The sequence below is a fragment of the Balearica regulorum genome, chromosome 3, assembly GCF_011004875.1.
Source record: "Balearica regulorum gibbericeps isolate bBalReg1 chromosome 3, bBalReg1.pri, whole genome shotgun sequence".
NCBI lineage: Eukaryota > Metazoa > Chordata > Aves > Gruiformes > Gruidae > Balearica > Balearica regulorum.
In genome coordinates, this window is record NC_046186.1 from 85336254 (window position 1) to 85360558 (window position 24305).

Below are 24305 nucleotides of genomic sequence, written 5' to 3' on the forward strand. Positions count from 1 at the left end.
GGCTAAGGAGATTAAAGGACTTCCACCAGGATTCGTGCAGTGGTTGTGTAAGAAGCTCCTGTATTTGGTTCAGGAGATCTCATTCCATTTGCAGTTTTGAGCAAACTGCCATCAAATAGGAGAGGATGTGGGGCAGAGGAACAGCCCCTTAGCTGTTGGCTGGCCACTCACAGAGGCTGCTGTTGAAAAGGTAAAGTGATCCACAGGGCATATTTGTTGTCAGGGCTACTAAATGGTCACCGTTTGGCCCTCAGCAAGAAGAAGTAATTTTTTCAATTCTTTTTTCAACAATTACCTTTTCCTCTAGTATTCTTTTCCAGTCTTTAATGAACTACAGGAGAAGTTAAGACAAAAAGCATAAAATCTATTGAATGAGTTCAGAATCAGTTGTGCCATAGGCTGGTGGAAATATGTCAGGTTATGAACAATAAGTGTTATTATTTCACTGGGGTTTTTTACCATTTTGGGATGTGGGGTAGAGTGTTTCTGTAGTTAGAGAAAAAGTCCAAATATTAGTAGGAGGTGAAACAATTAATATATTACTGCCTGCTGTTGGGAACTTTATATAATAAATTTCCAATATTTTATAAAGCACAGTGTTTTAAACACACTTTGATGGATGTCAACAGTAAAACAGAGTATCAGCAAGATTTATTTCCTTGGAATTTAAAAGCACCTGTGTAAAAGCAACATGTCAATCAAATTAACTTTAGTTTTAAAATTGCATAACATTACATTCAGGTTGCTTTATTTTTCAGACTTCTCAGTCATGACTGTGTGTGTGGTCTCTACAGGAGACATACTTTCTACAAACATAGTCGATTTAGATCATCTTAAATCTATAGCAGATTTAACTGGATTTAAGAACACGCATGCATGAAGAACTTACTGAAATGCTTTTTTGGAATGAAGACCATATTTTAATTAGGATCACAAATCTGAGAGTCACGTCATGGATTATCTAATCCACACTCCAGCTTCCATCAGACAATTCTCTTCAGGAACGTATTGTGCTCCCCCTTAAAGTTGTAAAAGTTTTATGGTTTTGTCACCACAGCTCTGATTTGGACAGTGATTTTGTTTGCTTTGCTTTGCTATGGTTTGGTTTGATCTCCAGTGAAACCCTATTCTTGGCCAGCCTACAGCAATACGTAACATTGTGTGATAATTTGAATAATAATTCAGCAGATCAGGTGGCAATAATAATTTTCTAAAACTGTTGCTGAAGGAAGATGTATCAAAATCTTGGAACAGGACTATCAAACATGACTATGGGTATAAAAATATGTGGGAATCCTGCATGTAGTCAAAAACGTGTGGGAAACAACTGTCAAGCAATACACCAAAATTTATTTTTTAACAATACTTGAAATATCTTTAGAGTGGCAGGTCTGGGCAAGAAACCGAAGTCAACCTTTGGTTTTGGGGGGTTTATACATATATATTTTTTATATGGTACAGCTGTGTAACACACCTGCATGCAAACTTCCGCACGTAAATGATTTATACATTCAGTAAAAATTAGTAATGAAATTATAGGTTTGACAGACCAGGCAAGATCCTGCTGATCCATAGAGGATGTGTGAATGGCAGTGAGGATGCAAGTACCTCAGCCCACAGGCCAGTGCAGAGGGTATCTGTAGAGTTGAGCTGCAGTGCACTGAGAAGCTGAATGTTTCCCAGTGGTCCAGCTGTTCCCTGCACTCAGAATGACATCCATCTATTCCCTGACTGCTACACACAGTTCGGGATTAAACTATCTCTATTTGGCCAAGGGTGAATTGCAATGTGACTGGTTATCCTCATCATTCTGTGATTGATTGCAAAAAAGCTAGCGGATATATGCTACCATTTTTTTAAGGAAAACCAGAAAAAGTTAAGTTTGTTATGTATATCCCACATCTTCTCACATCTTGGCTTGCACAGAAGGTGCAATATCACCCAAGCACATAGCAAATAACAACCTTGCAGATCATTATTTTCCTGCTGGGTAGTTAAAATGTGGAAAATATACCAAACAATTTTGGTGAATTATATCTTTTATGCAGTTTTGATGCAGTTTATTAGTGAATTTTTTAGAATCCATTCTGTAAGCTACAATTCTAAACTTGTAGGGAAACAAACATTTCTATATAGGCAAGTGTATTTGGAAATGATTGTTTCCTCTTGAGTGCATTTTGAATGAGCACATAAATGCTGTCTTTCATTTACTATGAGCCAGAATTAATATCATTTTTGCAGAAAAGAAGCAATTGAAAAAGAATCCTTTGCTACTTTACTCTCTATGAACTTATTTGCATCTGTGAGTTATTAGAATAAATCATGAATAAGAACAGTAGATTTTTATTCCTATTTTGCATGGATGGAAAGGAGCTGAAAGGAAAATGGGAGGTAAATACAAATTTGCATAAAACTGATATTAACAGATATAAGGAACCTCCCAAGTTTGCATATATTTAGAAGAGATTAAGGTAAAGATCTTGTGGCAAACAGAAGAAAATTATTAAAAAGAAATCAAGATTGTTGGTTATTTAAAAGGCTAAGTCCAAATCTATTAAGAGCATGATAGCGCCCAGTAGCCTGGAAGTGAGGAACTCGAGGTGTCTGATAGAAGCCTACTGAGGATGGAGGAGTCAGTCCAGGAAGGCTCTGAGCACAGGGGGCTGCCTGCACTCAGAGCCAGTGGGAGTCTCCCACGCAAATCCCTTTGTGGGTTAGATTTCAGGCTTTATTGGTTAACAGCAGGCACATATAAAGAGATCCTGCAAAGTCCCATAAATTGAGCTGATAAATACCAATTTATTAATCGAGTCGTCAGCAACATTTCACAAGGCTGAATGATCTGAATTTCCCCACTCAGTTTGCTTGCGCTATCCATGTCCGCTCTACTGAACATGAGCAAAGGGAACAGAATCAGGGTCCTGTTGAGTGGCTGTTCTAACCAGGTGTGATAGCATCACTTGACAGCTGTGAAAGTATCACTATTCGACTTGGATTTCTCAAATCAAATTTCATCTAGATATGCAAACTAAGGTTTGATATTTACCTGGCTTTAAGAAAAAGGTCAAAGTAAATAGCTATTAGCTATTTCCTATTAGCTTTAAGGAGTTTTCTTCTAAAGGCATTAATATGTCTTACGGAATAATTCAGTTGGGACTTGAACATCACAATTAGGTAAATGGATTTTGTACCCATTTATAAAAATGAGGGATGAAAGTGACTTGCAGAATGACACACCAGTGACTCCTGTTAGGAACAGAGCCCAGTGTGCCCATTGACTTCTCTAACCGTACAGCATTGCATATGTGTACATGTGTACATGCACACACCAGGGACTCTGTGCTTAAGTATATACAGGGGAAGATGTCTGAATGGGTCTTTTTATTGGAAAGTGTTGACTTACAAACAGGTTGTTACAAGTTCAAGGGAACCAAAGTGGTTGGTTGACTTATTTGGAAATTTCTTTACATTAGAAGAAAAAATAGTAACCTTCTAGTTCCTGAAGAAAGAAGAACCTGGTTGCCATCCCCTTCTAATATGTATCTACTAGACAACTAAGTGATCTGAATTTGCTTGCATTTCACTTCTATCAATTAAAGTTAAGGGAATGTTACAGTGAAAAGTACTTAATGGAAAAATCTGCCTTGGAGAAACCTTCTAATGGAGAAATTATTTTTGTCGATTCCCTAGATTTGCAATAAGACATTCCTACTGAATATCGATGTAGGGTTTTTTTAAAAACAGTTATGAATGAAGATTGTAATATTGATATGAATCAGACTGGGAGATGATTAAGTGCTTGATGCAGCCAGAAAATGAATGATATATAGTAAAGGGAAAAGGTAGTAAAGGGAAAGCCACATGGATTTGTTCTTCAGTTACTGCTGCAGTGAGGCATCCCAGAATCCTGCCCTGTGTCCGTGCATATCAGTTATCCCTGTACGCTTTGTAGCAGTGCTGATTTTCTCTCCACCTGTGTCTTTAGAATATGGCTGGTGCTCCCTGCCTCTGAGTAGGGCAAGGCACTGTAAGTGCAATCACCTGAGATTTGGTCACTCAGATTCATGACTTCCAGGCTTGATCTCCTGTTGTTCTGGTTGGCTTGATTTAAAAAAAAGCAAATATCTCCGACAGTCTTAAGCAGACTCTGACCTGCCATATTATGAGGGCTGTTACTGGGAAGTTACTTTGTGGTATTTCCTGCTCAGCATCCTGACCCAGCAGCGCACCTGGATAAATTGCAGCCAGCTGAAAGCAGAGTGAAGTTAGTGCTCAGGAACTTGGAGTTCAGATGGCACACCTGAGACCCTGCCACACTGGCTTCTCATGCCTTTGGGGGTTTTGGCACTCGCAGAGAGTAAAATCCTTGGGGTAATGAGGGCTTCCAAATGTATTATTAGCTCTGGAGATTTTGTGAACTGTATAAGGCACAAAATCCCAGAATCTCTGACCATAAACTCCCTATAAGTCGCATCCCCATCATTGCCTGAAACTCTTCTGTACTAGAGACTGTATTATGGCTGGAGCCTCCATTTCCCTCCTCTGATACCTGAATATCTCTTTCTTCTTTCTTATGGTAGGGGTTAGGCGTGCCCCCCATTTTCAGCTGACCTTCTGTTTGCCCATGCCAGCAAACCTGCATGTGTATCCATGTCTCCACTTTGTTTTCCTCCAATGGCCAAATTTTACAGTCTAAGAAATATTAAAACTTGTTTTATTATATTTTATTTTTTTTACATTACAAAATAAGAGGGGTGAGAGGCTTTGCAAATGTGCTAAATTACTTAAATGGAAAAAAAAAGAAGTTGAAATTACAAAGCAAGAGTGTTGAAATAAACTCAGTGTGAAATCCTACAGCATCGGAATTAAGGACAGTATTTCCAATTACGTCAGCGTTTATTAGTTCCCAACTCTCACATTTTTACAAATAGAACACACATTTTTATTTGTACTTCTCAGAAAAGCTTTTCCTCTTTGTTATGAAATGAAAAAAAAAAAGTATTGATGGGTGGAGTCGCTCTAGTGAAAAATTGATTCATCTAAGTCCTATAATTTGAAAATTATTTCTAATAGCAAAAAGCTATGTGGTTTATTGCGCCTTTTTGAATAAGGTCATGGGAGTGGAACAGCAGAAACTCCTATTTCTGCTGACACTTTGTGTCTCAGAAATTGTTTCCTCTGGTACACTAATGAATTTTTTTTTTGCCCTTGTCTGACACAATTTACCTCTACATTGGCAGCAAAAGTCACTTCCTCCTGTGAGTAAATGAGTGATAAAGGACATATGAAAGGGCAGAAATGTGCAAGTGCCATCAAACCCCTCATTTTTGAGTTTTAATATGCTGCAGCTGCAGAAGTGAATGTTTTGCTTGCAGTTGAAAGCACAGCCAGCATGGGAATATTGATAGGTTTACATGAATCCTAATGAGTCACAGCCTATTTGTATTCACTAATAAACTGGAGCTTGGAGGATACCGACTGTATGGATACATTTTCAGCTGGAAACATGGTGAAACAGCAATAAAGATTAGCAAGAGGGATTGATGAGGAAACAGACTTTTGGAAAACAAGCTCAGATCAAAACAGGCTACAGTGAGATTTAAGCACTATTCTCCATTTCAAAAGCTAAGGTAAATATTAATACATAGCAGAGTGACTGATTCATAACTGTGCCTCGTGGATACATTTTGCCTTTTGAAAGTCTTACCAGTTCTCTGGCAACAATTAATATTATTAAATGTCAATAATTAAGTTACTAGTACTTCCTTCAAGATCTAGGAATTCCTGTATGAATTCATAATTTATCACTATCCTCAGTAGAAATGCAGGAAATCTGAATCTCTGAAATTGGGCTACATTTGCTGATTAAAGGTAGGATTTTTAAAAAAGCTAGAGACATGGGATGCTAAATGCCTGTTCAAAGTCAATAGGTACTTTCCAGTAATGGATAGGTACCCCAATGCTTTAATTTTCATTAAGCAGTTAGTTAGAAAATGCATTTTTGGCACACAGTGTTGAGAATGGCAGGGAAATCCAGCACCATTTTGATGATAAATTCACAATCCAGCAAAAATTCTAGAAAATCCTGCTGTGTGCTTTGTTGATGATAGAGAAATTCAGTTAAATCCTTCATATTCATTGGTGTAGACACAAAGTAAATAATAAAAGCACCCTCAGATGACGTTATAACTGGGCTGATGCACCTTAGTTTTCCCCCCAATAGTGTTTTAAACCTGTTATGATGGAGTCTGTCACTACTGGAGGTACCCGTACACATGAGAGCCGGTTCTGACCTAATGTAGACCAAATGCACCTTTAAAACATAAATAAATGAATAAATAATGCATGTTTTAATGTGACATTATTGTTCTAAAACAATCATAATGAGAGACCAGAGCGGTGTTGTTTCTTTTCTCTCTGCTCAGAATTGCTGAAGTTGGTTTGATAAAAAATTCGAGTTTTATGTCTCCCTGAAACGTTATTTTGGCTCTGCAATCCTAAGAAGCAGAGGTCCATCTGCCCTAAGTATTTAGTGTCTGAAAGGAGCCAGCAGCCAGCTATCATGGATCCAACTAAGAGCAGGACAGGGATACCGAGCTGCCTCATCTTCAAAAACCCCTTAAACATTGCTTCCAGCTGTTCTACCACCGCACCACCATGTCATTTTTTGGCCCCCCTGGTTGGACTATATTACAGTGACATGGGTCCTGCATTCCTGTTCACAGCTATAGTTCAACTGACGATTACAAATCCACATTCATCGTCTTGTGCTACAGGGAAAAACAATACATCCCCCTGCAATGAGTGAACTTGTCCTAATATGTCTTCCTGGAAAGCTCATACTATTGAAACAATTTGGACAAAGTTAAACTGGCAATATAACGACTATTGAAGAGAAGATAAGCCTTTAGGGCAGAGACAGGGTGGACACCCAGTTTACGCTTTTTTTTATTTTGATGGAGCTTGAGCATCTTACTGTATTTTATGCTCTCAAAAGTCTCTTTAACATTTTTAGAAGGAAATATTGAGAGCTTTCTTGAACCAAAACCTAAAATGCTAAAACCTGCATCCTTCCTAGGAGACTAGAGATACATGTTGTTTTAACTGACCACTGATGTGGTATTTTCTATTGTCTGTAGAGCGATGAGGGATTTATGACATAGAAGTTATTGTGTATAAGCAACTTTGAGCTCTGCTGCACTACCAAAGGAAGCAAAGCAGGGAACAGTGGTTCTGTTTTGTTTGGTTTTTTGTACATCTGAGAACAATACAGTGAAGCACACAGAAGAATTCAGGATGCAGGATCCTTGTAGCTACAAGGATTGCAAAAAAAATCCCACTTTGTTAGAAATGTTGTACATAAATATAGCCGCTCAGGCACATTCCTGCACTGTTCAGTCTTGCCTGGCTATTGCTGACAATAATCATACAATGCAAGAGTGTTTGACCTCCTGAAGACCAAGGTTTTTCAAATGTTAACACAATATTCACATGTTCACTTTCGTAATAACATGGTTATATGCCTTGCACATCATTTCTGGACAAACCCATGAAAATTATCAGTTCTTACTAAAATATGAATGTCACTTAAAGAGAAAAGATAAAGCAGCCATTCAGGATGTGGACTCCAGTCTCTTATCATATTTCAGCACAGAGCCGCTTGACGAGCCAGCTCGTTTCCTTCCATGTGCCCTCTCCCCCTGTATTTCATGTGCGTACAGATAAACGCATTTTTCTTGTGCCCAGGGGTTCGTTAAGATACCACACACTCACTCCCTTTCAGTGACCACTGCCTCCCAAGTAGCAAGGAGCTGTTGGTGCTTCCAGGGCAGCCAGCACCGGTCTGGGTCCGTTAGCTGCCTGCTGGTGTGACCAGGGAGGTCAGCGTATCAGATGGGCCACTGCTTATCTGTGCCGTTCTTCTGCTACGGCAATTCACTGATGCGAGGATAGGCCTGGGAACAAGTTGCTTTTCTTCTTCTCGTCTGTCATTCTTAATGTCTTCCTGCTTTATTGAGTTTTCCCCGCCTACTTTCTCTCATAAAATGATACTGAATCCGAGAGGTCCCGTGCAATGACTGTTTCAGGAGCAAGCATGGTGGATTTGCTCAGACACTTGCTCTGCAGCAGCTGGAGTGGCAGGAAGAAGGACTTAACTCAGAAGCTCACATGTTTATCTGCCGTCACCTGGCCACAGCTCGCTGCGCCGAGTCACTGGCTCCTCCGTAACGCCTGGTCTCTTTGGAAACCTGATTCTCTTTTTAGCTCTCTGCTTCATGCTACTATACCTAGGATCTGCGATCAGATCTCAGTCTCAGCTGAAATAACTGGGTGAGGGATTCTTTATTTATTTATTTATCTATCTATCTATTCATTTAACAGAAGATGTAGGTTTCCTGAACGTGTGGGAGGCAGTGTGGCTTCTTCCTTCTCTTCACTAAGGTCATCACCAGCACTTTTGCTGTCACATGTATGAGAAATAAGACATTGATTTGTTTATAATATATGCCAAAACAACTCTGTGCACTTGTCTTGCTCTGTAAACATCTGATATTATTAACAGAATCCTTGTCCTTCCCTTCCTACTCTTTCAATTTGTATTTCTGCTGTGACAAAACAAGAATTTGGGTCATTTAAGATAGAGACATTTTTTCCAGCAACTCTCAAGCAATCATTTTTCTTGCTTAATTTTGAATAATTTATCACTGAACATGCTTATTTCTCTAGAAGGGGGTTACAAACCCCAGCTGTTCTTGACACCTTCACTCCATTATACCTGGAGTCCTCTCCAACTATAGCTGTGGTTGTAATAGCCTCACTTCCTTACAGAGTAAGCCTTGAGAGCTACCATACGAAGAGGGAAGACTGATGACAGAGAATTGCTGCTCAGCTAATGGAAATGTCTTTTTATTTCAAGTGATTTTGTTGCTACTTTAAATACAAGATTCCTTATCCCAAAAGGGATGATTGCCTGCTTGCCCTTCCTGCTTTCCATGCTGACTTCAGGTTCCCATAAGGAGTTACCAGATTGCATCTTAATAATCTTTTTACTATGTTCTACCTATTCAGTTGTTTCACCTTCTGTCATTCCTTCCACTGTATTTTATAATCCATGTTCCTTTTATCTTTATCCAGATTCTTGGTGTTTGTACAGTTAAATTTCATGTGGGACTCCAAGAGTTTTTAACAGACACACATTCACAAGCACATACAGTTTACGCTGATCATTCACTTTTCCCCCAGTACTCCAGTCCTGGGTGCAAACCTTAACTGCACCTCTTCCTCTCCAAAGGACATCCCTTGGCCCACAGGGCAGGGTTTTTAGGAGAACACAGTGACACAACAGTACAAGCTTCTCTCTGAACACAGGGAACCAGCTCACAAGTCCTGCAAACTGAGAATGCTGAATTTAAAACATCTTGGAGCTGTTGCTCAGGTCATGCAGGGGAACAACAGGCAGAGCCTACACTGGCCCTTCTATAGCAAACCTTCCATCCTGCAAGAAATGAGAGGGTGAGGTACCAAGAGCAGCAGCTGAGGTTTCGGTTTGTCCTTAGCTCTGATGTCCACCAGCAGAAATCCAAAATCCATTTACCTCATCTGGAGTCTGTCCATGGATTGCTGCAGATACTTAGCTAATTAAGACTTCTCAGTCCTAGGAACTTTTACCCACATGTATCACTATAGGACTGCCAATAAAGGTTAAAAAAACAACAAACAAAATACCCTCCTGAGTGGTAACCAAATAGGGAATTATTTTCTTATCCTAAAAAAGAATTGGTCAGGTAGACCCACAGCAGCCTGGAAGTATAGGTCACTGACAAACCGAAGCATAAAAGTGGGGCAGCTGGAAGACAAAGGCAGCTGAATGGAAGGAGATACTTAATAAAGCATTAATACTTCTTTTTTTGGGCAATGGGATTCGGTGAAACCACATGCAGCATCCATCCCTATTCTTAGTTCAAGCATTAAAATTCCTCTGACTTTCAAGGCAAGAGATTTTTTTTTCTAGGTGCAGATTCTCTTTTTTCTAGCTTTCCACTTCCTTTCTGGAAGTAACATATTCTACTTGCCTTTTGAGCAACCCTGTCAAAGCCAGGAGAAATATTTTCCTTCTAATTTAGCTATGACTCCTGAATCTAAGTCTTTTGTTGATTATCCTAGACTGTAATGGGTTTGCAAAATGCAGGTTTTGTAGGCTTGAAAGAGCAAATGCAAACAATGATGAGTCCACTTTACCTTCTTATTTTAGAAACAAAATCCTGTTACTTAGATAGCAACCTTTACAGCTAATGTAATTATATCTCCATGCCTTCCTATTTGCCATGTCAGAATGCACGAATCCTAGAAACAGCAACAAGGAGGGAGTGCAGAGTACCATGAGTGTGTTAGCTAGATATTGAGTACGAAACTTGTAGTGTAGTAGATGAATATATAGTTTCTGAAGGTAAAAATGGTCTGTTTTGTTGATGGAATGATTTTAGCATTTTAGAAGCATGCAGACAAAAACCTGCAAAGATACAGTTCAAGATGGTTCATTTTGCAAAACTGCATATACAAAAGTTGAGGAAAGCCTGTGCGTTACTTAATTCAGCTTTGAAGTATCGTTTCAAGGTAAGGTGATATTATTTTAAAGATTTGCATAAGTCACTCCTCCTGTAGTGTGTGGAAACCCTGTGACAGAATTAGGAATGCATTTGAGATCCATATTTAACTTAACTGCGAGTCCTTCCTTTTTCCTCCGCAGCCTTGTGTCTGCTTTACTACATACCTCCTACAACAATAAGGCAAGAGGGTCTTAAAGAAACCCATGGTCTGCTGTGCAACTGTGATTAATTAGTGGGGCAGGTCCATTTTGCACACTGAATTAAATCTAGCTTTGTGAATGTGTATTCTTTATACCAGAACTGGTTTTTTAGGACTCTAATTCAAAAACTTCAAACTCTTGGGATATATTTCAAGTAGGCAGAAAAGGCAGATATGCAAGCAAACAAATATATAGCTACCTAATGAAACGCTAGTAGGAAGAGGACCCTGCCATGAGGGTTACCAATGGGCATTTATGTAGAATAACTCAAATTTTTCATTAGCGCCTCCCCCTCTCTGTCAGGACTATTTTCATTGGACATGTCTCCATTTATCTTCCTATGTACCTCAAAATAACAGCCAACCAAAAAAGAAAAAAAAAACAACCCTGCAAACAAACCCTAATAAAGATTATAGCATTGGAATATTATTTAATTATTTGTATCTGAGTAAAGAACAATTGCTTGCACGTATTAAAATCTGTAGTGCCTGCTACCACTGATTTCCCAGAGACTTTACAAATTCCTGGCTGCACGTGTGGAGGGGGTCAGAGTTTGGAATGAGCCACTTCGATTAAGCTACAGAATCTCACCAGGACTTTCAGACGTGTCTATTCCAGGAAAAAAAAAGAAGTTAGGCTACAGCACAAAACACAGTTGTTGGTAATTTGGCTGTTAGTTTCATTCAGACCAATATTTGAATGGCAGGTATTTCTTCTAGCTGCTGTCCCCATCAAGGAATAGATATAATTTGGTTATAATTTGGTTATAATTTCCATGTATAAGACACAGGCTTCATGAGAGACTAGTTAAGATTTTGTTGCAAAGTCCAGACTTTTGCTTCTGAATAACTATTGTGCCACCTAGTGGGTATTAAACTACAGGTTTAAACAGATGGAAAGATTGACTTAAAAATATACCGGTGAACAATGAAACATAGTATTTCTACAAATATTTCCAGTGACATGTTGAAACATTTTCGTCTGATTTATTACCAAGGTGTCCCATTAAGGTAAAAAATATTCTGTTTCAACTATATCATAGCATTTCACTTACAATTGTATTAAAGAAATATAATTTATAAAAAGGGCACACACAGAACTCTTCACCTTCCTTGCAATAGATCCATTCCTTAATAAGTTACTGGCAAATTTCATATGCTTTTATGCTTTAATCAAATTATCAGTATGAAAGGATATCAGCAAATCTCAACTGTAAGGAATTTCCATTCTGTAATACAATTAAATAAACAAACACACTGAAAATGTTATTTTCTGACCAACTGTACCAATGTTCACTTGGAACCAAAGTGAAATGCTTTAAAACATTACTATGATTGCATGTTTTAGAGCATTATTTAGAACAAATAAGCAATGTGATTAAAACCATAACATTCTGACACAAAGTTCCTCTTATAAAATTTCCTTTTTATTATAAATAGTTCCAGTGTGCAAATTATCTATACAGATTTCATTAGTTCATAGCTATTTCTTAGCAATTTTTTCCTCTAGTTAAAACGCCTCAACATTTTTTTTTTCCTTTAAGCTTTTTAAGTAAACCATCTGTCTAGTGTGGGAGTATTGGTTTTGCTACAGAAGATAGCAATAATATTTCAATCAGCAAGGTCAATTACAATACATTTTCCCTAATAGAGTGTTTCCTAACATTGTTCAAGTCACTTCATTGCATCTTTTGTAAAATTTCCAAACTATCCATCATCAATGAAAGCTATAGTAGGTGGTCTGCATTTTTAGCACCTGCGTACAATGCTGTAGTTACAGTATAAAATGTAGTGGTCAACAGAAGTACAAATGAGAATCTCTGAAGATTGTCTCAGACTCGAGAGACCTTTAAACTAATGTTATTTAACACATTTAAATGATGTATGTTAGAGATCTTTCATATAACGGTACCTGACACCAGGTAAATATGACATCTGGACCGGAGGCTTTGATAGCTCTTTCCCAGACCTTGATGTAAATACAAACATTCTTTATTATTTTCTCTAAATAAATAACAACGTGGAGCTCATCTGCTTCAGCAGCATTTGTCAAAAAATGTTTGAGATTCAGCTTGAAGTTGACAGAAAATGAAATGAGTTTCTGAAGAAAAAAACCATAGTTTTTGAAAAGGCAGAAAATCAAAACTGTGGTTTGAGTTTTTATTTATGTTTTTCAGTTTGGGCTATTCATTTTCCCTCCATCGAAAGGATTTCCAGAAAAAAATATTTTCAATTTTCTGGTTTCAAGGCTTGACAGCATTTTGTCATTTCATTTTCCTCTTGCAGCCAAATGAAATTTAGAAGAGTGTGTCAGGTGTCAGGTGAGCTTCCTTAAAGCTCAGTGTCCAAGCTCTCTGTCTTCTTTGATACTTCAAAAGTGTTTGTACTGTTTTGAAGTTTTCCCTGGTGGTACATTGTGTCAGTGAACAAATGGTAACAGCAAAAATGTATTTATTTTTATGTCATAATCAATTTATTACTTTGTTTTAAAGCAGTTTCATTAAAGATAGTAAAGAGGTCTGTTGTTCCCTATAAAGGTTCTTAAAGGCTAATTTTCACATTAAGTATGGATTTTAAATGCATGCAGGGATTAATAAAAGTAGGACTGGATTACAAATACAGAAAAATTTACTTGATTTATCTAGCATTGGTAACGAGCTTTTCTTGATACTAATTTGCTCAAACATTATATTTTACAGAAGGATGCTGTTTTAGTAAAAGAGCAGAAATTCACTAAGAAGACTTGAAAATTATTTTCTTTTTATCTAGGCACATATTTTTCCATGCTTATTCAAGGTATTCTAGCATTTAACAACATCTAGGAGGACAATATAGTTAAGTGTAAGAATTCCCAATACTTTATTTCACATGATCAACATTTTAATGTGCTCTTTAAATGCTCCACTGGGAGAATTATCTGTGGTGTCAATGGACAGTATTTCATAAAGAGATAGCTGAGTGCACAGTCAAATTTTAGATCATGACTTTGATTCAACATCATAAGAAATAATAATATTAAACAATACTATGTTAAAAAAAAAAAGAGTATATATAAGAAAATTCATAATGAAGTCTTTTAAGATGGATGGGTTTTTCCTCAAAGAAAAAAATATGCACCCCTCACACATAAATGAGATAATTAAATGGCTGGTATTCTTCTTTCATCTCAATCTAATATCATGTTTAAATTTTACATAGTAACCAACCCCAACCTTCCTGTCCCCAGATACCTGCAAAGTCAGTGGGTTGCTCAAGTGAGTAAAACACTTAGTATTTGTTTGTAATTCTAACTACATTTTGGACCACTTGTGTGTTTCCTCCAATATCAATTAGGCAGATGGAATGTAATTTTAATAAAGCTCTCTCAAAGAGAGACTGCCTGGTATTTAAATAATTTCCTCTCTTCGTAAGAATGCACCTTGTAGATTTAACCGTTCAAGTCAATATTTACTGTAATCTTAATTAAGCAAGACCTAATTTGCTCTGGTTTTCAAGCATTTGAAAATTGTAGACACATCCAAGCTCAGGCTTTTGAAGGTTTCACTTTGTTCTGTATGAGTTGTTCAGACAATCACCACTCAGTGCACGTGCCTGAGAAAGAAAAGTATGGTTCCTTCAGCAAGTGCGCTGCTGCTACACCTGATAAACCTGCGCTGCCCTTAGGCCATATCACAACTCAGAGTAGTAGCTCATTTCTGAAGCTTCTCCCTGGAATAATTTGAGAGGATTTCAAGATAGAATTATTTTGAAACTAAAAGTCATGGATTGAATGAGTATTGGGTCACTGAGACTAAAGAATAAATAAATAATAAATAGCACAGAAACACTTATTCAGTAAATGTGGATGTCTGTTAAAATCACTGTCCTTTTAACTATGCAGACCGGGATGTATGTTTATTATATATGGTATATGGCGTATATGGCATATTTGGAAAAATTATGCAAGAGAATTTTACAGTTCATATAAAAAATTCAATCTTAAATGGAAGTCTTAAGTGGAAGGGATCAGAAACACACATCTGGATTTTTGAAATGGCAACAGATGCAACATGTCTGAATTTTTATTTTTTTTCCCTAGTCCTAGTGGTAACACAGTATTTATTATTACTTTTGTAGCTGTGTAAATAAGTGGATATATCCACCGAAATCACTGGCCATTAAAACACATTAGTTTTCAAAGCTACATTTCCATCATAATATAAAAACCCTAGGGTTCATACTGCATGAGGAAAGGTGTTTGGAAGAGCAAATATTGTAAAAGCAAACACAGCGTAAGCAAGCAAGGCCCACAGTGGATGCTGCAGGCACAGCCTGCTATGTAAATCTCTCAGGCCAAGTGAATGAGATGGTAGATGTTTGGCAAAAGCTAACTGGCAAATTAAGGCATGAAACAGGCTCTTCCCGTGGCCCAGCTTGAGATCCCGAGTTTCCTGGTTGCGTTAGGTGGGCAGTCTCAGGTGCTCCCAGCGTGACGTCCTTACGCATCCCAGCAGGAAGGCTTGAGGTAGGATCCCCCTGCCTCTCCTCCCTGGGAGGGATGCTCCCTTCTGCTGACTGCGGGGCAGCAAGGGAGACGGATCGGGTGGCTTGGTGCTGTGCGTTAGGCGCTCAAAACTCTCTCCAAAGTAATGAAAAAAACCCCTTATGATTGAAGAAATGAGTTCCTAGTTTGCTCGTGCTGGAACTCACGCCCTAACAGCAACAACAGAGTAAGCAAATAATAAGTAAATCTAATTCATTAATCACAAAAGTGATTTTAAAGCACTGACATTAAATCTAGGTAATTTCAGTAAGCGTAAGCAAAGCCTCTTTATGGGCGGAAAATGGAAGATCTTGGGCTGAACCGTTAGTGGGATATGTTTGACTGAGCTTTATCTATATAGATCAAGTTGATAGCTAATTAGGGAAAGATAGTCTTTGCTTATAACAATATTTGGAATAATGTGACAAAAGTATGTGTGGATGTATCTGCAAATATATGTGTGTGTGTATGTATATACACATAGGCGTATATATATACACACGTGTGTGTGTGTATATTTGCAAATATATACATATACTTTCATCTGCAGATATATATACACATATACTTTTGTCACATTTTATATGTGACATAGTTGTATGTATATATCCTTATGTGTACCTATATATCAAAGTATAAATGTATATCAGTTATTTGTATCTACTGTGAACGTGTAAGACAACTGGCCAGGAGATTTCATAATGGGATTGATTTCTATGGCTCTGTATTCTCATTCTGTGAAGATGCAAAACTGTATTGAGTGCAATATATTTAATCATCAGTATGTCATGGTAAATCGGAGGTCCTGTTCACTGATAATTACACTATGATTCCTGTTGTTACATACACATTCAAAAGGAATCCTGAATCCTGTGCTACACTAGCTGCAAATTATATGACCTGCTGTATAATTAACATAAAACTGTGAATGCTAGTGTGAATACTTGCATCTTCATTTTTTAATGTGTTTTGGAAAAATAACCGCCACTATGTGTGACTGGACATATAGATATATGTAATCTTGGGAATAATTTCAGGAAAACTTTAAAATTCCTATCTATTTTTATTTTGCCAAATGTTAGTTTTGGAACTAGCGGTTTAGGTAAGTGCGTTAAGCATTCTAAAGGCTTGGTTTCTTTATGTTAGAAAACAGGTTTATAATTCACTGCATGGAGTTCTCTGCTGTTTAGGCTAATGTGTATACAATAGCAATGCAGATGAAAACAGAAGAATAAGGTAAGCAATTTTCTTGTCTGTGCAAACAGATGAGATGTGAAATTCTTCACTCATCAAGGCTTGCCAGTTTTGAGCTTACGTACAGCCAAGCCCGTAGAGTGCTGTCTGCCTTCCCGGAAAATGCATCTTAGAGCCCTTTAAAGACAGCAAGCAAGCAGACTTCTCTGCAAAAATGGCAGTTGTGTGCTTGTGAATAGGAAGGTTTAAGGAAAGGAAAGAATATGGTAAACTGAAAGGTGAAGCATTAACAAACCCACTAGAATATGAAACAGACAAGGAGAAATGAAATGCAGTGAAAATGTGTGACAGAACTGTTCCTACTGTCTATTCTGTTTTATTTTCTGTTTACAGCAATGCGCAATGAATTAGGCTATACAAAAAAATCAAGCTTTTAAATCTGTGTTATACCCATTTATTGAAATTAGTGACCGTTTCTGCAGCTGCTTTCTCCTTCCCTTCCAATGGGCCTTAGTGGGATATCTCATATCTCAGTCCCTCCAATGGGGCAGGGAGCAGCGGTGCGTTGGGAAGGATGTATGTGAAACTTTGCACAGCCATTGCCTGTACTGTGCCTCCACTTTTCCTGAATAATGCTGGGAAGTGTACATTGCCTCTGGTGTTCTCTGGCCTGTATATTTCATAAGCTCACGTTAAAAAGCAGAAACAAGAACAAAAAACCCAAAGCATGGTGAATAGCATAGCAGTAATCTTAGGTAAGTAATTATATATTCTTGGGCTAAAAATATTTTCCTTTGTTACTCCCTGGCTTGAAATTGCAATGTAGTGTATCCTACCAATGATTTGTAAACTCTTATCCTGGTATATAAACCTATAATCATTTCACAGTTTGGTTTGTTTCCCTCACTCAGGCTGCGCTGCACTGTTTGTTTTACCAAAATATTTGTGGCTGCTTTCCTGCTTGGTCGCACATCATTCTGTCTTGGAGCTTGGCTTGCTGGGCAGGTGCTGGCAGGCTGCACTGTAGGGCACGCCATCCTTTTTTCTTGGACCCAGGACACCCTCTTTTTCCCTGTAACGCCCTCTTCTTATAAAGAAAGCAGAAAGTGCATGGCAGTCTTGGAGAATGGTGGATAACTTAGCTTGTTTTGGCTTCCTAAAGGGAAGAAAATTCAGTTGCGCTGATCTGGTATGTTTTGGTGGTGGTGGTAGCGATAGGTTTTTTCTATGCAGAACAACATATGAATAATACATTTTTTACTGAATTAAACAGCTCAATTACCAAGGCTTGTAGAAGAGCCAGAATAAAAGACTGTATCATCACCCGGCTAGCACTTCCATTTTATCAAATAGTCTGGTCAATGCAAGTTTAGGGGTCCCCTTAATGCCTGAGGAGTTTAAAAAGCCGAGTTCTAGCTTGCAGGATTGCCCTGGACAGCAGGGAGCTGTCGGTGCGCTGTGCTCACTCTTCTCTTCCTCAGTTACCGGACTGCTGCGGGCTGTGCAGGTTTTCAGTGAAACTGGCTTAGGGAAGTTACTTTTAAGTCCGGGGATGGGAGAACTGACCTGCGAAATAAAGGTTTGGTTCCAGCACTTGCTTGGCGTCTGAAAGACTGCAGCTGAAGTACAGTTTTCCCTGGCTTCCTCATGATGAGTCTTTTCTATCACAGCATTTCTGAAAGGATTTATTGGTTAATTTACATTGAAACTCCATTTCAAAGTCTACAATTAAACAGAATTCACAATTGCTTTATGGACTGAGTGGTAGACAGTGCAGCATTTACACATTCATTTTGCAATATTATTTGTATCTTTTATGCAGTAGTTGTTTTGGACTTCCAAGGCCAACACTTAGGTTAGTTTATGGTTGTATTATGCGATGAAGATGGGAAGTACTGCCAAACTGTCAACTATTTTTATTTCTTGGTAATACTGTTATTTCTACCATCACTTCTAAGTGATGTTGTTTTTTATTCTATACCCCGTAGTGAAAGTTTCATTTCCTTTATCAGTATCTTCTGCCTGGTCCTTTCTTGTGTATTAGAAGATACCAGCTTGTCTTTTCTTTATGAAAAAGCAACATAATAATACGATTGGCATCTAAGCTTACCTGTCAGACTTCCCAATCAATACTTGACTATGTTGGCTGTTACCTTGTAGAGATTTTACAAGTGTATATCTGTAGAGAGGATGTTTTCTGGCTTTCATCCTCTGCTCTCTGTCCCTAATGTCAGCAAAGCAAGGTCTGTACCCTATAACATTAATCATTTCTGGCATATATTTAGCAATTATCATTATTTCAGATCTCTCTTATACTATTCTGGTTTTGACCTCATCCTATCTGACAGCTCTGGAAAAGCTGCCTGCTTCCTAAGGAAAACATTGCAAGAAGGATTGTTTCCAGCAATCCTGTTTGAGTCAAAGATTTCTTCACCACTGTGACTAACCACCCTGGCCCATAAACAGCTGGCAAGAACGTTGTCAACACTCACTTAAGTGGTTGCTCACAAGTGACCTGTGTTTTTGTTTCACCCACGCGTTGGAAGAGGCAAGCCAAACTTCAATACTGCTTCCCTGACTTCTTTAAAGGAGAAGATTATTGTACACTGGGTTTCCATGGGCCTTTCCTTTGTAAATTTTTAGCATGTGGGATCTCCATTTTTATAGAGATGTAAATGAATGTTGTCTTTGGTCAAGGCAAAGGAGTGAGCTGGTATAAGTGTGCCTGAGGGGGTGTGTGAATGAAAGCACGAGCGTGCTTCTCATCCAGACCTCTGCTTGCTGTTTTGCAAATGACTTTCTGCAGACTTTCATTTCATTAGCGTAGGTGGGATGAGTCTGTCTCTCTCACAGCACAGATTTGACTTCTGCATCTTTTTTGAAACAGTACGGTAGGGATCGGCAAGGACATGCTGCTGTATGCTTGCTGGCCTGAACTACACCAGCTCCGTAGTCAGAAGTAATATACCTTGAAGAAGAAAAAAGAAGTATATTGTGTCCCACAGCTTCTCTAATAGATGGCAAGGACATGGTGAAATTGTTTCAGAGAAGTTTGTTTAGATTTTCTTGGGAAAGAAACAATCAAAATGGTAAAAAAAATTTAATATTTTAAAGGAGCAGCTTGAAAAATTTTCAGAATGTCTTTTTGCCTGAAATTTCATGCAAAGCTGCACATTTCTTTCATATGCACTTTTCAAAGAAAAGAAAACTTGGAATGTCAAAGATTTTTTATAGAACATAATTTTAGTTTCAACCTACTTTAATTTGAAGAATTTCAAAGTTATCAATGTTGGTTTGAAGTTTATAAAATTCTTACCATTTTCCTTTTTAGAAATTGTTTGAGTTGCTTCAAATTTTCAATCCTTCTATCAGGAAAATAGTTAAATTTAACTGTGTGATTTACCAGAGCAATATTTACTGTTGTTATTATTATGTTATTATTATGTTCACATCCTGTCTGATATGGTGATGAATGCATTAAAAGTGGATTGCATTAGATTAGGATAAGGCAGCATCATTATAACCTTGTCTTCCTATTAATAAAGAGAAAAATTAATATCTCATTTGTGCTAGATATCAAAATATGGGGGAGTTGGGTTAGTTATTGTCCGTGGGCTAAGGGAAGGAATTGTTGGTGTTTACTGCATATGTCAAAGAAGATACACCATTTAAAATCACATAGTGCCTTATGGGTTGCTAACAAAGCCAAGTACAGTTCAAGGAAAAACAGAATTTAGAAATTAATTAAAGAACTAAAACGTCCTCCTAAATATTTTTGTGTAAGACTAGTGCATTGTGATACTCATTATTATCTCATGCCATAATATATTGACTCTGGAAAAATTCAGTTAGAAAACAAACAGTTCTCTTTAACAGCATATTTTGTTTAACATTTACTATCAGTGATAGACTTTTGCATCAGAATTCTTGCTGCTTGATGATATAATTGATCTATTACAATGAATCTAGTCAGTTGAGCACAGAAGTTAATGAAATAAGGGAAAGGCAAATCCCTATTCTGAGCACGTCTTCATTTTACAGAAGTACTTGGGGAAAAGGATTAAGGCTTAATTATGAATCCCTTTCATGCTTTTTTCCTCTTTTCCTCAAGTGTTTAATGATTGCTTTGACATACATCTGCCAAACATTTTTTCCTGACTCTAGAGACCATATTTTCAAAGGAAATTTTAACATGTGTTGCCCTAAAGACATTTTGAAGTCATTAGATGTACAAAACCCTTAGTCCAAGTATAAAAATGTGCATCAAAAATGAATAGTGGCATGTGAAAAAAGTGCTAATGAGAACTTTTAGTACCTTTATCAGGTAGCCAAAACGTAGATGAAAATGAAAAGATCTTTGCAGCCTCACGGGTTAGAGTAGCTTGACACAGTGAAATGATGCTGGCTTGTATCTCTGTAGTTTAAGGAAAGACAGAACAATATTTTTGTTTGTCATTAGTTGCAGCTGGAGGCAGCAGAGGCTGGGGCTGCGTTTTGCTAGTGCCAGGGTAGCGCTGGGGACCAGCATTGATTTGAACTCGGAGGATATGTGGCTGCATGTGTCTGGCATTTCATTTTTGAAGGCTCCAGGATAGTGGGCTGTTGAGATGTAGAGTTCAGGGTAGATTCATCATGGAGCATTTTAATTAAGGGTTAGAGGGCATTTTAATACTACTGTGGATTCAAATTCTGCTGGGATTTTGGTTCTTCTGTGACTGAATGTTTTTAAGGAAATGGTATGTGCTTACTGCAAAGAGCTCAGATTAATCACAGCTATAAGCTGTACCACGTACGCATCTGACTTGGAATGTGTCACAGGCAGCTTGGCTTTTGAAGACATCTTTCATTTTATGTAGGAGTGTGCAGACGATTATTTATTTACCACCTTCACCTGTTCACTTGGTTTTTGTTTGTTTTCTCCCTGCTGCAGACTATGTCAGAGAGCCACAATGATCATGCAAAATAACAGTTCAGCCTCACCCCTGTTTTCAAATGTGAGCTCCTTCTGGAAGAGAGATTCACATGGACCAGGACTCCTTGACGAAGCGGCATCGCTCATTGGCAGCTATGATTTCCCTCAGACCACAGAGAGTTTTCCCTTCTCCACTGTGGAATCAACAAACATGTCCCTAAATGCCACGAGCAAAGACCCTCTGGGTGGACACACTGTCTGGCAAGTAGTTTTGATTGCTTTCCTCACGGGGATCCTTGCACTGGTGACCATCATAGGAAACATCCTAGTGATCGTTGCATTTAAGGTTAACAAACAACTGAAAACAGTCAACAACTACTTCTTGTTGAGTCTTGCTTGTGCAGACTTGATCATCGGTGTTATTTCCATGAATCTTTACACCACATATATCATCATGGACCACTGGGCTTTGGGAAACTTGGCCTGTGATCTTTGGCTCTCCATTGACTATGTCGCCAGTAATGCCTCTGTCATGAATCTCCTTGTCATAAGTTTTGACAGGTACTTTTCCATCACTAGGCCGCTTACGTACAGAGCCAAACGAACAACCAAAAGGGCTGGGGTGATGATTGGTTTAGCATGGATCATCTCTTTTGTTCTTTGGGCCCCTGCCATCTTGTTCTGGCAGTATTTTGTTGGGGAGAGGACTGTGCCTCCTGATGAATGTTTCATCCAGTTTCTAAGTGAACCTATCATCACTTTTGGCACTGCCATAGCTGCCTTTTACTTGCCAGTCACCATTATGAGTATTTTGTATTGGAGGATCTACAAGGAGACCGAGAAACGCACCAAAGAGCTAGCAGGGCTACAGGCTTCGGGCAGCGAAGCAGAGGCAGCACGCTTTGTACACCAGACAGGCAGCTCCCGGAGCTGCAGCAGCTACGAGCTGCAACGGCAGAGCATGAAACGTTCCTCTCGAAGGAAATACAGACGCTGCCACTTCTGGCTCACGATGAAGAGCTGGGAACCCAACACGGACCAGGGGGACCAAGAGCACAGCAGCAGTGACAGCTGGAACAACAATGATGCCGCTGCCTCCCTTGAAAATTCAGCCTCCTCTGACGAAGAAGACATCGCTGCAGAGACCAGAGCCATCTATTCAATCGTGCTGAAGCTTCCTGGTCACAGCGCCATCCTCAATTCCACAAAACTACCCTCCTCAGAAGATTTGCATGAGTCAGCGGATGAACTGCAGAAATCTGACCCAGAATCAAAGGAAAAGAAACCCAAAAAATTGCAGCCTCCCAAAAGTGTTCAGGATGGTGGAAATTTCCAAAAGAGCTTTTCTAAGCTTCCAATTCAGCCAGGGTCAGCAGAAACAACCACAGCTTCTGATGGCATCTCATCAGTGACCAAGACATCTGCAGCCTTGCCCTTGTCCTTCAAGGAAGCAACCCTGGCAAAAAAGTTTGCCTTGAAGACCAGAAGTCAGATCACAAAGCGAAAACGAATGTCACTTATCAAAGAAAAGAAAGCAGCACAGACACTCAGTGCCATTTTGTTTGCCTTCATCATTACCTGGACCCCATATAACATCATGGTTCTGGTGAACACCTTTTGCAGCTGTATCCCCAAAACTTTCTGGAACCTGGGGTACTGGCTTTGCTACATCAATAGCACCGTGAACCCCGTGTGCTATGCACTGTGTAACAAAACATTCAGAAACACTTTCAAGATGCTTCTGCTGTGCCAGTGTGACAAACGAAAACGACGCAAACAGCAGTATCAGCAGAGGCAGTCTGTCATTTTTCATAAGCGGATCCCTAGGGAGGCTTCATAGAATAGTATTTTTTAAACTATTAAAAAAATTAACGAAGGGGGGATGGGATGGGATGGGATGGGATGGGATGGGATGGGATGGGACAGGATGGGATGGTACCGGATGGGATGGGATGGGACGAAAAGGGACAGGACAGGATAGGATAGGAAGGGATAGAGCGGGATGGGTTGGGGTGGGAGGGTGGTTCCAGGGTGCTGATTCAAACATTTAAACATCAAGACGTGAAAGCAGCTGCCAGGCTTATGTATCCTTTTAATAAATCCAGTTTAATATAAAAATCAAGTCTACATTCAGCAAAAACTAACAAACTTCAACGTTTTTACTAAGGAATGAAAGACTTACTTAATAAAGTTTTCCTACAAATTTGCAAGAAGCTGTATAGCAATTATAAACCCATTACTGATCTGCCCAGCTCTTTGATTATAATCAACTCTGGGATCTCAGGTAAGCACATCTAGCTAGCCCAACTCTTCTGTTTCCAAGGAATCCAACAACTTTCAATTCAAGTCACATACAGATGTAGCAAGCTAGCAAAACAGGATTATAAAATTATTTGAGACACTGTATAGGTTGCAAAATTGCTTCTTGTTGTCCAGGTAGAGCTTCCTGTCTACTTCTCTTCTGGTGTATTGTTAATTATACTCCGATTCCTGATTGCCGAGTATCTATGTGTGCAGTTCATGTTATATATATGTGTGTGTGTGTGAGTGTGTATGTATGCATAACATACATTCACACCTCTAAAATACACACATACCAGGAAAGAGGTGATCTACTGTTCCAGGTTTTACAGGGCCCCCCATCATAATTACATGTGAGTGAAATTTAAAAAAAAATAAAAATCAGAAAATCAAATTATAAATATATATATCATTATTTGCCTCCTGGAATTCAAGTTTATCTTTGAAACCAAAACATGGTGTCCACATTTCAAATGGAGAGAACCAAAGTGTAGCCTGTGAGCCTAGCAGTCTACAGAATTTTATAATGGGGCACATGCCCAGTAAAACCGTAATCTTGAGCACAGTATC

At 38.6% G+C, this 24305-nt stretch overlaps 1 protein-coding gene across 7 annotated transcripts in view; it reads left to right on the plus strand.

Annotated features, from left to right (window-relative positions):
* CHRM3 (cholinergic receptor muscarinic 3) overlaps window positions 1-24116 on the plus strand; it is a 284041-nt gene extending 259925 nt beyond the window's left edge. For 4 of the 7 annotated variants that reach the window (XM_075748775.1, XM_075748776.1, XM_075748778.1 and 1 more), the window contains one exon: window positions 21453-24116. In XM_075748775.1, the coding sequence (XP_075604890.1) occupies window positions 21453-23274 (1822 nt within the window). In that variant the 3' untranslated portion in view covers window positions 23275-24116. The remainder of the gene's footprint in view (window positions 1-21452) is intronic. The other 3 variants (XM_075748773.1, XM_075748774.1, XM_075748777.1) reach the window with 1 other exon arrangement.
* Window positions 24117-24305: the final 189 nt, after the last annotated feature.